This window comes from Heptranchias perlo, chromosome 5 (assembly GCF_035084215.1).
Source record: "Heptranchias perlo isolate sHepPer1 chromosome 5, sHepPer1.hap1, whole genome shotgun sequence".
NCBI classification, from domain to species: Eukaryota; Metazoa; Chordata; class Chondrichthyes; order Hexanchiformes; family Hexanchidae; genus Heptranchias; species Heptranchias perlo.
Genome location: NC_090329.1, coordinates 119977854 through 119992955, shown reverse-complemented (window position 1 = coordinate 119992955; position 15102 = coordinate 119977854). Strand labels below are relative to the sequence as shown.

The following is a 15102-nucleotide window of genomic DNA, read 5'->3' as shown; positions in this document are numbered from 1 at the left end:
ATCCCTTTTTAACTCACTGAAATTAGTCGCCCTCCAGTTAAGTATTTTTACGCTTGATTGTTCCTTGTCCTTTTCCATAACTATTCTAAACCTTGATCATATGATGATCACTATTCCCAAATTATGATGATCACTATTCCCAAAATGCTCTCACTGAAACATGCTTCACTTGCCCCATTTCATTCCCCAGCATTGCTTTGTTGGGCTGGAAACACACTGATCAAGAATGTTTGCATTTCAGGAATTCCTCCCCCTCTTTGCCCTTTACACAGTTACTATCCCAGTCTATATTGGGATAATTGAAGTCCCCCATTATCACTACTCTTATAGTTCTTGCATCTTTCTGTAATTTACCTGCAAATTTTCTCCCCAATCTTCTTCCCACTATTTGGCCTGTAGTATACACCCAGTAGCATAATAGCTCTTCTATTGTTCCTTAATTCTAACTAAATGGATCCTGTCTTTGACTCTCAACAACATCTATAATAGTTTCTTTGATCAATACAACCATCTCTTCACTGCCCCCCTCCCCCCTTTCCTTCGCTATCTTGCCTGAATATATTGTAGCCAGGAATATTAAGTACCCAATCCTCCCCTTCTTTGAGCCAGGTCTCTGTTATGGCCACTATATTATAGTCCCATGTGGCGACTTGTGCCTGCAGCTCACCAACCTTATTTACCAAGCTATGTACAATTACGCACACCAAACTCATCTTCGACTGCCTCGCATTTGCTCTGTTTGATCCCTCCTATTTCTGAACTATTCTTTAGTGCTATTTGTCTCTCCCAGTCCTATGCACCTTATTTCTCCTTTCTAATGTTCCGTCCTGGTGCCTATCCCCCTGCCAAATTACTTAAAACCCTCCCCCACAGCACTAGTTAACCTCCCCGGGAGGACTTTGGTCCCAGCTCTGTTGAAGTGCAGCCTGTCCATCTTGAACAGATCCCTCCTGCCCCAGAACTGCTCCCAATGTCCCAGGAATCTGAAGCCCTCCCTCCTGCACCATTTCTTCAGCCACGCGTTAACCTCTTATCCTACTATTCCTACACTCACTAGCTCGTGGCACTGGGAGTAATCCAGAGATTTCTACTTTTTTAAAGATCCTGCTTTTTAACTTCCTAGCTCCTGAAAGTCTGATTGCAGGACCTCCACCCTTTTCCTTTCTATGTCATTGGTTCCCACATGAACCACGACTTCTGGCTGTTCCCTTCTCTTCCCCCCCCCCCCCCCCCCCCCCCCCAATGTTCTGCACCCTCAGCGATGTCCTTTACCCTGGCACCAGGGAGGCAACACACCATGCAGGACTCACGGTGGTTGCAGAAACGCCTGTCTGTCCCCCTGACTATTGAATCCCCTATAACCACTGCATTCCTACACTTCGCTGTGCCCTCTTGTGCAGTCCTTTGCCCCACGGTGCCATGACTGCACTCTTTCGAGGTGTCGTCACCCTCACCGGTATTCAATACTGAACTGGTTAGTGAGTGACACACTCCCGGAGGATTCCTGCACTGCCTGCCTCTTCCCAGCCTGCCGAATGGCCCACCCACTTACTGACCTGGGCGCTCTCTGGCTGTGGAGTGAAGGAATTTCAGGCAATGGGATTCAGCTGGCCCTCCATTCCAATTAGAGTCTATATATAGAGATATAAAGTTATTTAAAACAGTTTGTTTAGCTTTAAGGCTATTTAACTGTTTAGCTAACACCAAAAACACTAACGAACCACTAAAGACACTAACCACCAAAAACACAAACCAATAAACTAAATACACTGACTGCCCTCCTTGTGATGACATCACTTTGATATTTTTTTCCTATCTGTTTCGTACTCGCCTCTCCTCGGGCCTCTGGCGATGTTCTGCTGGTTCTCTCCCGCTCCGTATCTCGCCTCTCCTCGGGCCTCTGGCGATGTTCTGCTGGTTCTCTCCCGCTCCGTATCTCGCCTCTCCTCGGGCCTCTGGCGATGTTCTGCTGGTTCTCTCCCGCTCCGTATCTCGCCTCTCCTCGGGCCTCTGGCGATGTTCTGCTGGTTCTCTCCCGCTCCGTATCTCGCCTCTCCTCGGGCCTCTGGCGATGTTCTGCTGGTTCTCTCCCGCTCCGTATCTCGCCTCTCCTCGGGCCTCTGGCGATGTTCTGCTGGTTCTCTCCCGCTCCGTATCTCGCCTCTCCTCGGGCCTCTGGCGATGTTCTGCTGGTTCTCTCCCGCTCCGTATCTCGCCTCTCCTCGGGCCTCTGGCGATGTTCTGCTGGTTCTCTCCCGCTCCGTATCTCGCCTCTCCTCTGGCCTCTGGCGATGTTCTGCTGGTTCTCTCCCGCTCCGTATCTCGCCTCTCCTCGGGCCTCTGGCGATGTTCTGCTGGTTCTCTCCCGCTCCGTATCTCGCCTCTCCTCGGGCCTCTGGCGATGTTCTGCTGGTTCTCTCCCGCTCCGTATCTCGCCTCTCCTCGGGCCTCTGGCGATGTTCTGCTGGTTCTCTCCCGCTCCGTATCTCGCCTCTCCTCGGGCCTCTGGCGATGTTCTGCTGGTTCTCTCCCGCTCCGTATCTCGCCTCTCCTCGGGCAATGTTCTGCTGGTTCTCTCCCGCTCCGTATCTCGCCTCTCCTCGGGCCTCTGGCGATGTTCTGCTGGTTCTCTCCCGCTCCGTATCTCGCCTCTCCTCGGGCCTTTGGCGATGTTCTGCTGGTTCTCTCCCGCTCCGTATCTCGCCTCTCCTCTGGCCTCTGGCGATGTTCTGCTGGTTCTCTCCCGCTCCGTATCTCGCCTCTCCTCTGGCCTCTGGCGATGTTCTGCTGGTTCTCTCCCGCTCCGTATCTCGCCTCTCCTCGGGCCTCTGGCGATGTTCTGCTGGTTCTCTCCCGCTCCGTATCTCGCCTCTCCTCGGGCCTCTGGCGATGTTCTGCTGGTTCTCCCGCTCCGTATCTCGCCTCTCCTCGGGCCTCTGGCGATGTTCTGCTGGTTCTCTCCCGCTCCGTATCTCGCCGCTCCTCAGGCCTCTGGCGATGTTCTGCCGGTTCTATCCCCTTCCTTAGGAACTTGAAGGGTAAAAATTTGCAGGGCTATGGGGAAAGAGCAGGGGAATGGGACTAACTGGCCAGCTTTTTCAAAGAGCTGGCACAGGCATGATGGGCCGAATGGCTGCCTTCTGTGTTGTATCATTCTATGAAACCACCATGCAAATTTTCCAGTAATCTAACTTCCACTGGCACGTTCCCGTGCAACTGCAGCAGATACAACATCTGTTCATTTACCTTTTCCTACACCTTTAATGGTGATCACCTCTACGTTGATGACGCCAAGAGCAGATTGGGTGACCGCTTTACAGAACGCCTCAATTCTGTTTGCACTTCCTGTGGCTCGCTGTTGCTACTCTGTCCTCTCTAGTCGTGGCCTCCTACATGGCTCCAATCAAGCTCAATGTAAGCTTCAAGAAGAGTATCCCCTCTTTGGTGAACCCTGCAGCCTTCTGACATGGATCATTCCCCTTTTTCTCAGGTGGGGTTGTATATGGGTCTGTTGGCACCTTGGGGTGGGGGAGGAGGCGGATTGGCTTTGCAGGTGTGCACTCTTAAATTACCGTTCTAAAGTCTACCCAGGGTGTTGATCTATTTTTAGGTGCTGGAGAGTCTGGTTGGTGTTTCTGGCATTTTCTGTGTGTATTTACTTCTTTTTGTTTTTCATTAACTCACTTAAAACCAGTTTGCATCGTCCTTTTGACAAACCTGTTTGGGCATTCTCTCAATTCTCTCCATTTCTCTTCCACACACCCCCTTCCCCACACTCCCTTTTATTCTTCATTAAACAGCTCCCTTATTTTCCAGTTCAGATGAAAGGTCTGCACCTGTCTTTTCACTTGTGCTGGCGTTCCTACTGTATATTTCTAGCACCTGCAGTTTATTCTCTTCCTTCATGGTGTCCCCTGCTGTTTAGCGGCTGAGGGAAGCACAGACTCTGGCTGATTGCTGTGCCCAGTGTGGAATCAAACCTTGCTGATCTGTACTGCTCAGGTTCACGTTGGGTAATGCCTTTTTAGCAACGGAGGCACTGGGGAGCAAAGTTTTTTTTTTTCTCACTGTAGTTCACACGACTGCCTAGTTGTCATTCCTGTACTTGCTTTCATCACATACACTTTACAAAGTCGGTGTTAGTGCTGACGCTGTGAATGAATATGAAGTATTCCGTCAAGCATGCAATCATTCTTTCACACTCGGACAGTGTCTCCCTCGGCAGTTTGGATAATGGAGGTCAGCTGTTGAAAATCTACTTCCATTATAATTTGTTGCTTTCTGATTAGCAAGCAGCAAGGAATGATTTATTACCATGACTACTGTTGCCACAGAAGCTTGGGTAAAATAGAACCCATTTAGCATTATTCTAGTGACCCTGGATGCACAGGAGTACATACAACATCGGAGTGCTGTTCAGAAGGTAGGTTTCTCAATGGTCCTAATTTTTGTGTGCTGTTAAATTGTTGCAATGGTTTGATCTACAAGAGAGGATTGTAAATGTTAGAACTGTCAATTGTTTTCACATTGATCTTTCCTTCTCAGTCTTCCCATGTCAAAAATAACAGCTATGTATACAAACAGTGGAATATACGTACTATGTGAAATGCAATCGGAGATTATATATTTAAAAACAAAAATTAGCTTATGTTCTGTGGCTGTGCTTATGGTGAGTCAGGGTTTTATAAGGATAGGGTGTTATACAGAAAGGCTTGCATTTAAACAGCACCTTTCACAACCTCAGGATGTCCTAAAGCGCTTTACAGCTGTTAGCGGATTTTCTGGTTACCGTCGCAACTGTGGGTTGCTAATCCTTCAACAATAACTTCCACTTGATTCTAGCCCTGGTGGTTATAACATAGCAAGTTTAATAGATTGACTTGCAACAGAACTGCACTACAACATTACATTCAACAGTATACAGCTGTCCACTGATTACATTAAATGACAAGCAATCAAACAACCTGATCTGTCCATGAATCCAAATTGATCAGACCTAACCTTCGCGGACTACCTGTGACAATGGACAACCGTCCCCTCATGATAGCTCTGACTTTTGGGAGGGAGCATGCCCTATCTTTATACTATTCAGCTGCGTTGTTCTGCACATAAGCACCTCTATCCTTATCTCCTGTTTGTAAACCATCCCACTGTGCTTAAACCACCAAGGACTGTTTTATACCACCTGCTGCATAAACAGTTTGTTCTACGTCAGCCTTGAACATGGCTCCTGCAATGCCTATTGTTTACATAGTCTTTCACTGTTATCAGGTCTTAGTATGTGGTTTCTTTAGCAACCGCATCTCTTGTTTTGGTGTAAACCACCTTCTGATGTTACAGCATCTAGAAATAGGCAATCTCTTGACCTTTGGCTGTTTAGTTCTGAAGTTTCAGCGTCCTGTCTTTTACAAAGTATCTTTGTTCATACACAATGAGACATGACTTCGCCCCCCTCCTATTAATACTCGCCCTCTTGCTAAGATGCTTGGGAGCTTTATGCGTGATGGAATGTTTGATCATGCTTGTTTCAAACCATATTCTTACAACAGCCAATGAAGTACTTTTGAAGTATAGCCACTGTTATAATGTAGGAAACGCAGCAGCCAATTTGTGCACAGCAAAATCCCACAAACAGCAATGTGATGATGACCAGATAATCTGTTTTTAGTAATGTTGGGTGAGGGATAAATATTGGCCAGGACACCGGGGAGATCACCCCTGGTCTTTGAATCGTGCTTTGGGATCTTTCAAATCCACCTGAGAGGGCGGACGGGGCCTCGGTTTAACGCCTCATCCAAAAGACGGCACCTCCAACAAGTAGTATTATTAGGGGCACTTAATTGTCAACATTGGAGGCAACTCTGGGGTTTCAGAGTATTAGAAATGGGGCCTGTGGTCTGGCAGTATTGGGTGGGGTATTTTGATGGGACCCCACAACTCTGAGCTGGGCCCTAGGGTCTAGTAGCGCTCTGGAGAGAGGTGGGTAGTATTGGGCAGGTCCCTGAATCTGAGATCACTGGGAAAGGATTCCTTAGATCAACGAGCATTGGGGATGGAAGTACTGAGAACAGTGTTGGGATTGGGGAACATTCGGGTTAGACCTGAGGTAAGGGTGGGCGATCTAGGGGTTTGAGAGCACTTGAGAGTGGGGATCCAGGATCTGGAATTGGTGGTGGAGGGGAAGTCCTGTGGAGGAGGGGGCGAAGGTCTGGTCTAAGATCTGAGAGCATGGTTGCCTCATTTCTTGAATTTTGTTGACTTTTGGGGAAAAAAATGGGATGGTCATATATATTCTCTTCTCTCTCCATTTGATGCTACTATGGGAAGTGCTCTCAGAGCTCAAAAGAAGAGGCCCTTGTGATTTTCCACCACCATGCTTTCACTCTTGAAATCAAGATTCATCGCACATTCTCTTATTTTAGTACATTCTTTCCCATGGCATTGTTCTTATTTTGAGCTCAATATTACACAAGGGAACTGTACGCACAGGTCCTGGGATGTATGAATGTAGCGTTGATATGTCTTTTCTCTTCTCTCCCCCCCCGCCCTGAGTTTTCTCCCCTTACAATTTCTACTGCTGGGCTACAGTTCCATAGGTGCCCACTGCCCTCCAGCACCAAAACCAAGTGATCATTCTTCATGCATGAGCATAGACCACGAGTGACAGAAGGCTGTGCGGCTAATGGAGGGCCCAGCGCTAAGCCTGGTCTGATCCTCATGTCTCCAGTCTAGACTATTGGGAGAGTGATCGGAGGAGGGACCTTGGCAGATTTTTTTTCTCCTTGTTTGAGCATGGGCTGTAGATCCCCTATTGCTGCCCCTGGCCGAGATGAGTTAGCTCAGCACTGGTCAGGAATTCAACCTGGGATCTTGAAGTCCATCTGGCTGAGTGCTCCACTTAACGATGGCTTCATCAACCAGGCCATCAAAGAAGCTCAACAGCACAGTTTCATTGGCCAGAATGGATTGCACCTGGAGATGAGACCAGGTACTTCCAAGCTGCTGCTCGTTGTCTATGGCCATCCTGAGGTTCCCATCTCTACCCAACTTTACCGAGTTAATGCTACCTCCTTTTTTTCCCCTCTGTCTCCTAAGACCGAGCATCTACTGTAGTTACAAGGGCAGGCAATTAATCTGCTCCCAAGCCTCTGCCAATGTTGTTCTGCGCCAGTCCCTAGGTGGCATGTGCGAATGGTCTGGTGTTGCCTCTGCCTCTTGACTTTCTGTCCCCTTTGTGAGACATCTAACCGACAGTGAGTGAGAAGTGAGGCGTCTGAGAACAGAAAATCATGGGCGGGCTCAAACCCCGTCCAGCAACTGTTAGTACCATGTGTTGGTATTCCGATGTACAGCATGGCACTGTCTTCCTGTCCAGAGTTTTTGCCTGTTCAACATGAGCATCAAAGTAGTTTTCTAATTTAAAACCAGGATACCAGGATAAAATCACTAAGGTCGGAGGTTTAAGGTGGGAGGGGAAGTCTTTATCTTGTCCTGGATTGATGTTGGAAGAGGTTGCCCTGCATATGGATGCAGTATTTTAGTCTTACTCAGACTTGGGGCTTTGTAGCGGCTCAAGATTGGCCTATGATTTTCTGGTGCTGTTGACTTTCTGTTCTCAGGGGCGTCACTTCTCACCATGGCACTCAGTACTGGTTAGATGTCTCACAAAAGGGACTGAAAGTCAAGCGGCATCATTAGATCTACCACCATCTTTTATTCTTTTCAACCTTGATGTCCCTCACTGTGAGCTTTGGCACTTCACTTGGTTTCTCAATTTAAAAAAGAAAATATAGACTCTGTAGCTGTTTCCTACAGAAGTGTAGAATGTAACCCAGAGCAGCACAGTATTAAATATCCTGGCACCTCCCAGGCAACACAGAAGTTAATGGAGTGACGTTTATAACTTCTAAAGTTGCCCAGTTGGTGCCAGTCCAGCCTCCTGAGTGCCAAGTTTGTGTTTAGACAACGTTGTAAATCTTATCAGCGGCTGCCCCTCCCCCCCACCCAGCTGAGCAGACAGAGTAGACGGCGGCAATTTGGCTTTTATATTTCGAGTAGTATGTGGAGTGAATTGACCCAGGTGTGAGTGAGGGTCAAAAATGCAGTACTGAGTCGTTCCTTTGGTTCGAGGTGAGTGTTCTACACCTGTGACCCACATCTCGAAGCGCAGGTAATACTTTCTCCTCTGGTTACTACCCCTGCGTTCTTTTATCCGTCGCTTCAAAACAGATCTCTGGTTGATTCTACAAGGGCACCACAGCCCTTGTTTACTTGGGTCCATCTCTCATTTTCCTGTTTGGAGTATTTAACTTGTCCTGTTGTTGCTTTAGATGTTCCTGGGAGACTTCATTTTTTTTTAAAAAACGCATTGTTATAGGTTCAGTACTAGATTAGAGGGTGCAAAGGTCATGCCTGATTTATTCTGGTTTGCTACAGGTGTTGATATGACCGACCCACTTCCGCCTGCTGCTGGTAGAATAACAGGACTGCCGGCGGCAAGCCTCCTCTGCTGGCCTGTTCACTTTACCAGGACACGGCCAAAAGCAAACACCGGCTGTTTGCACCGTCACCTGCCCCTGGAAATATCAATGGTCCCATTTGTTCGGGTGGCAGCACAGACCCACTTGCGCATGGGTCTTGTGAACTGCGGTCAGATCCACTGGTTCCGCTTCTGGCCAAAGAGTAGGACAGTGAATAGAGAGGGGCAGTGGGAGGGCAGAGTGCCACCATCTCAAAACCGGATCGACAACCTATCTGTTGTTTATGTTGGGGGGGCGGGAGCGTTCTCACTGCCCGTACTCGGCACTTCTAGCATTGGCACTGTCATGTATACATTGTCAGTTTGCCATCCATGAACGAGCTGCCATCAGAAGCAAAAGGCAGTTAAAGTGTTCTGGTGTCTTTTGTTGCATTTTCAGGCTGTTTTTCTCTTGTGTACTGTGTGTTGTTTTGAGTGGGTACATATTCCTGTGTGCTGACTCGCATATTTTTGTGCATGTTCCCTAGTCACTGGAATTCCCTCCCTAAACCTCTCCGCCTCTCTTACCTCTCTCTCCTCCTTTAAGATGCTCTTTTGACCAAGCTTTAGGTCACTTGTCCTAATATCTCCTTTTATGTGGCTCGGTGTCAGATTTAGTCTGACTCCTGTGAAGCGCCTTGGGACATTTTACTACGTTAAAGGCGCGATATAAAGTTGTTGGTCAGTTTTTCTGGACTCGCTTGATCTGGTAGATTTCTTTGTGTGTTTGTTGGTCGACTCCTAGTGTCAGAGGACTGACTGAAAACCCCAATTTTCCCCAGCCTTGAGAGGTGGCCCTATAGAGGTATGTAAGATGGTGAGAGTGGAATTGGTCTTTGACGGTAGTGCAAAATGGGTGCAAGCGAATCGGCCGCCCGTCCCTCACCCCACCTAGTCAATGGGAAAGTAAACGTGGCGAGGTGTGAAATGGGCTGGTGATTCGCTGTCGCCCGTTTTTGAGCTATTGCCCAAGACCAGTTGCACCCCCAATTAAACGATCTGGAAAAATATTTAAAACTGAACCATAACGGGGTCACCAGTTCGAACAAGTGAAAAGGTAAATTTAGGGCTGAATTCAGGCAGTTCTAAACATGTAGAATGGACTTCTAAGTGGGATAGTGGGGATAAAAATCCTGGAATTATTTGAGACTGTTGAATGCTGTACTTGGTCTAAATAGGTGATCTAGGATGGACCGAATGGCCTTCCTCCTATTTTGTGTACTTTGTTTCTTGCAGTATTTTGAAGAGCTCGTGATTGATTGGTAAATTAGTGTATTTTGAATGAGGTAATAAAATACCATGATAGCATAACACACAATAATATTTACATATTGCCTTATCACATCAAAACATCTCAAAGTGCGACACAATGAAGTGCACCAAGTATTGTTATGTAGGTAAATGCGCCAGTGACATACCATAAACAGCAATGAGATGAATGACTAGTTAATCTGATTTCTTGGTGGTGGAAGGAGGAGGAATTCCATGGGAGCGACAACATCCACCTCAATAGTCAGATAAGTCTTAATATTTAACAGCTCACCTGGAAACATTTCTGATAACACAACAACTTGCATTTATATTGCGTCTTTAACTTAATAAAACGTCCCAAGGCGCTTCACAGAAGCCATGTTAACAAAATTTGACACCGAGCCACATAAGGAGCTATTAGGACAGGTCAAAGAGAGAGGTTTTAAGGAAGGTCTTAAAGGAGGAGAGAGAGGCGGAGAGGGAATTCCAGAGCTGAGGGCCCAGGCAGCTGAAGGCACGGCCGCCAATAGTGAAGCGATTAAAATCGGGGATGCGCAAGAGACAAGAATTGGAGGGCAGAGATCTCAGAGGGTTGTAGGGATGGAGGAGGTTACAGAGATAGGGAGGGGCGAGGCCATGGAGGGATTTAAAAACAAGGATGCGAATTTTAAAATCGAGGTGTTGCCGGACTGGGAGCCAATGTAGGTCAGCGAGCACAGGGGTGATGGGTGAACGGGACTGGATGTGAAATAGGATACAGGCACTAGAGTTTTGGATGAGCTCAAGTTTATGGAGGGTGGAAGATGGGAGACTGGACAGGAGAGCATTGGAATAATCCAGTCTAGAGGTAACAAAGGCACGGATGTGCAGCAAGCACTAATGTCCTTCAGGAAAGGAAACCCACCGTCCTTACCCGGTCTGGCCTATATGTGACTCCAGACCCACAGCAATGTGGTTGATTGTTAATCACCCTCTGAAATGGCCTAGCAAGCCACTCAGTTGCATAATCTCGCTACAAAAAGTCAGAAGAATAAAACCGGATGGACCACCTGGACACAACAAAGGCAAACCAAGCCCAGTCGACCCTGCAAGGTCCTCCTCACTAACATCTGGGGACTTGTGCCAAAATTGGGAGAGCTGTCCCACAGACTAGTCAAGCAACAGCCTGACATACCCATACTCACAGAATCATAACTTTCAACCAACGTCCCAGACTTTTCCATCACCATCCCTGGGTATGTCCTGTCCCACCGGCAGGACAGATCCGCCAGAGGTGGTGGTACAGTGATATACAGTCAGGAGGGAATAGCCCTGGGAGTCCTCAACATTGACTGTGGACCCCATGAAATCTCATGGCATCAGGTCAAACATAGTCAAGGAAACCTCCTGCTGATTACCTCTCTCAGCTGATGAATCAGTCCTCCTCCATGTTGAGCACCACTTGGAGGGAGCACTGACCGTAGCAAGGGCACAGAATGTACTCTGGGTGGGGGACTTCAATGTCCATCACCAAGAGTGGCTTGGTAGCACCACTACTGACAGAGCTGGCCGAGTCCTGAAGGACATAGCTGCCAGACTGGGCCTGCGGCAGGTGGTGAGCGAACCAACACGAGGGAAAAACCTACTTGACCGCGTCCTCACCAATCCACCTGTCGCAGATGCATCTGTCCATGACAGTATTGGTAGGAGTGACCACCACGCAGTCCTTGTGGAGACAAAATCCCATCTTCGCACTGAGGACACCATCCAACGTGTTGTGTGGCACTATCACCGTGCTAAATGGGATAGATTCAGAACAGATCTAGCAGCTCAAAACTGGGCATCCATGTGGGCCATCAGCAGCAGCAGAATTGTATTCCAGCACAATCTGTAACCTCATGGCCCGGCATATTCCTCACTCTATCATTACCAAAAAGGCAGGGGATCAACCCTGGTTCAATGAGGAGTGTAGAAGAGCATACCAGGAGCAACACCAGGTGTACCTAAAAATGAGGTGCCAATCTGGTGAAGCTACAACACAGGACTACATGCATGCTAAACAGCGGAAGCAACATGCTATAGACAGAGCTAAGCGATTCCACAACCAACGGATCAGATCAAAGCTCTGCAGTCCTGCCACATCCAGTCGTGAATGGTAGAGAACAATTAAACAACTAACGGGAGGAGGAGGCTCTGTAAATATCCTCAGCCTCAATGATGGCTGAAGCGTTTGCAACCATCTTCAGCCAGAAGGGCCGAGTGGATGATCCATCTTGGCCTCCTCCCGATATCCCCACCATCACAGAAACCAGTCTTCAGCCAATTCGATTCACTCCACGTGATATCAAGAAACGGCTGAGTGCACTGGATACAGCAGAGGCTATGGGCCCCGACAACATCCTGGCTGTAGTGCTGAAGACTTGTGCTCCAGAACCAGCTGCGCCTCTAGCCAAACTGTTCCAGTACAGCTACAACACTGACATCTACCCGACAATGTGGAAAATTGCCCAGGTATGTCCTGACCACAAAAAGCAGGACAAATCCAATCCAGCCAATTACCGCCCCATCAGTCTACTCTCAATCATCAGCAAAGTGATGGATGGTGTCATCGACAGTGCTATCAAGTGGCACTTACTCACCAATAACCTGCTCGCTGACGCTCAGTTTGGGTTCTGCCAGGAACACTTGGCTCCAGACCTCATTACAGCCTTGGTCCAAACATGGACAAAAATGCTGAATTCCAGAGGTGAGGTGAGAGTGACTGCCCTTGACATGAAGGCAGCATTTGACCGAGTGTGGCACCAAGGAGCCCTAGTAAAATTGAAGTCAGTGGAAATTGGGGAAAACTCTCCAGTGGGTGGAGTCATGCCCAGCACAAAGGAAGATGGTAGTGGTTGCTGGAGGCCAATCATCTCAGCCCCAGGACATTGCTGCAGGAGTTCCTCAGGGCAGTGTCCTAGGCCCAACCATCTTCAGCTGCTTCATCAATGACCTTCCCTCCATCATAAGGTCAGAAATGGGGATGTTCGCTGATGATTGCACAGTGTTCAGTTCCATTCACAACCCCTCAGATAATGAAACCGTCCATGCCTGCATGCAGCAGACCTGGACAACATCCAGGCTTGGGCTGATAAGTGGCAAGTAACATTTGCACCAGACAAGTGCCAGGCAATGACCATCTCCAACAAGAGAGAGTCTAACCACCTCCCCTTGACATCCGACGGCATTACCATCGCCAAATCCCCCACCATCAACATCCTGGGGGTCACCACTGACCAGAAACTTAACTGGACCAGCCACATTAATACTGTGGCTACAAGAGCAGGTCAGAGGCCGGGTATTCTGCGGCGAGTGACTCACCTCCTGACTCCCCAAAGCCTTTCCACCATCTACAAGGCACAAGTCAGGAGTGTGATGGAATACTTTCCACTTGCCTGGATGAGTGCAGCTCCAACAACACTCAAGAAGCTCGACACCATCCAGGCCAAAGCAGCCCGCTTGATTGGCACCCCATCCACCACCCTAAACATTCACTCCCTTCACCACCGGCGCACTGTGGCTGCAGTGTGTACCATCCACAGGATACACTGCAGCAACTCGCCAACACTTCTTCGACAGCACCTCCCAAACCCGCGACCTCTACCACCTGGAAGGACAAGGGCAACAGGCATGTGGGAACAGCAGCACCTGCACGTTCCCCTCCAAGTCATACACCATCCCGACTTGGAAATATATCGCCGTTCCTTCATCGTCGCTGGGTCAAAATCCTGGCACTCCCTTCCTAACAGCACTGTGGGAGAACCTTCACCACACGGACTGCAGCGGTTCAAGAAGGCGGCTCACCACCACCTTCTGAAGGGCAATTAGGGATGGGCAATAAATGCCGGCCTTGCCAGTGATGCCCAGTGTGCTAAGGCAGGGGCGGAGATGGGCAATGTTAGGCAGGTGGAAGTAGGCGGGCTCTCTCAGTGCTACATTGGAGTGTAAGCCTAGATTCTTCGTTCAAACCCTGGTTATGGGGCTTGCACGCAACCAGAGGCAAGAGCCCTGCCAACTGAGCCTTAACAAAGCATGTACAAGTTACATGTCATTGCTGGCATTTTTAGTCACTTTGACTAATATTCCTCAAATTTACTTTTTTTTATGAATGATTCAACCTGGACTTATCCAGAGAAAATGCACATAGAAGTAGCTGAGGTGACAGAATAAAGGGAGCTAGCTGGTGATCTCATTGGTTTTTACATTTACTTGTTTTTTTGAATACTTGATATAACCATATAAATATTTGTTTTACGTAACTACAGTCAAATGAATGTGAATAATAGCTTATAGCTGAGGTGTCCAAGCTTTTCCATAGTGGACTGCATGGAGCCTCAGGGGTCGAGTATATCATCGACGTGCGTGTTCCCATCAAATTGCTGATACTAGTAGATCTCAGCGTTCTGATTTAGGATTTATCCACCAATAAGACCACAACACGGTCCTCTCCAAATCTCCAGGCCAATAAAATTCAAGTAGGGCAATACCAGTGAATAAGAAATACAAGTGCAGTCAGACTGAATTGGCCGTGTTGCTGGAGCTGAGGGACCATGGGTTTACAGTACACTCCCACCAAGCAGCCATCAATCTTCAAGATGTAGACGTTCTTCAGTTTCCTCCCCAACATCTTTATGTTCCCTGAGAGGTGAAAGTGTTCAGGCGGAGGATGCGACAGCTCAGACTTGGGCTAGTACTGGTATGTCCTGTCCACAAAAAGCAGGACAAATCCAATCCGGCCAATTACCGCCCCATCAGTCTACTCTCAATCATCAGCAAAGTGATGGAAGGTGTCGTCGACAGTGCTATCAAGTGGCACTTACTCACCAATAACCTGCTCACCGATGCTCAGTTTGGGTTCCACCAGGACCACTCTGCTCCAGACCTCATTACAGCCTTGGTCCAAACATGGACAAAAGAGCTGAATTCCAGAGGTGAGGTGAGAGTGACTGCCCTTGACATCAAGGCAGCATTTGACCGAGTGTGGCACCAAGGGGCCCTAGTAAAATTGAAGTCAATGGGAATCAGGGGGCAAACTCTCCAGTGGCTGGAGTCATATCTAGCACAAAGGAAGATGGTAGTGGTTGCTGGAGGCCAATCATCTCAGCCCCAGGACATTGCTGCAGGAGTTCCTCAGGGCAGTGTCCTAGGCCCAACCATCTTCAGCTGCTTCATCAATGACCTTCCCTCCATCATAAGGTCAGAAATGGGGATGTTCGCTGATGATTGCACAGTGTTCAGTTCCATTCACAACCCCTCAGATAATGAAACCGTCCATGCCTGCATGCAGCAGACCTGGACAACATCCAGGCTTGGGC

General features: G+C 48.3%; 1 protein-coding gene across 1 annotated transcript; it reads right to left on the bottom strand.

Moving 5' to 3' along the window:
- Positions 1 to 1812: 1812 nt before the first annotated feature.
- LOC137322194 (trichohyalin-like) lies at positions 1813 to 6641 on the bottom strand. Its single transcript, XM_067985307.1, has 2 exons — positions 6567 to 6641; positions 1813 to 3054 (listed from the first exon to the last, which is right to left on the bottom strand). Exons 1-2 carry the CDS (start codon positions 6639 to 6641, stop codon positions 1813 to 1815), a joined length of 1317 nt encoding a protein of 438 aa, XP_067841408.1.
- Between the last annotated feature and the right edge of the window lie 8461 nt (positions 6642 to 15102).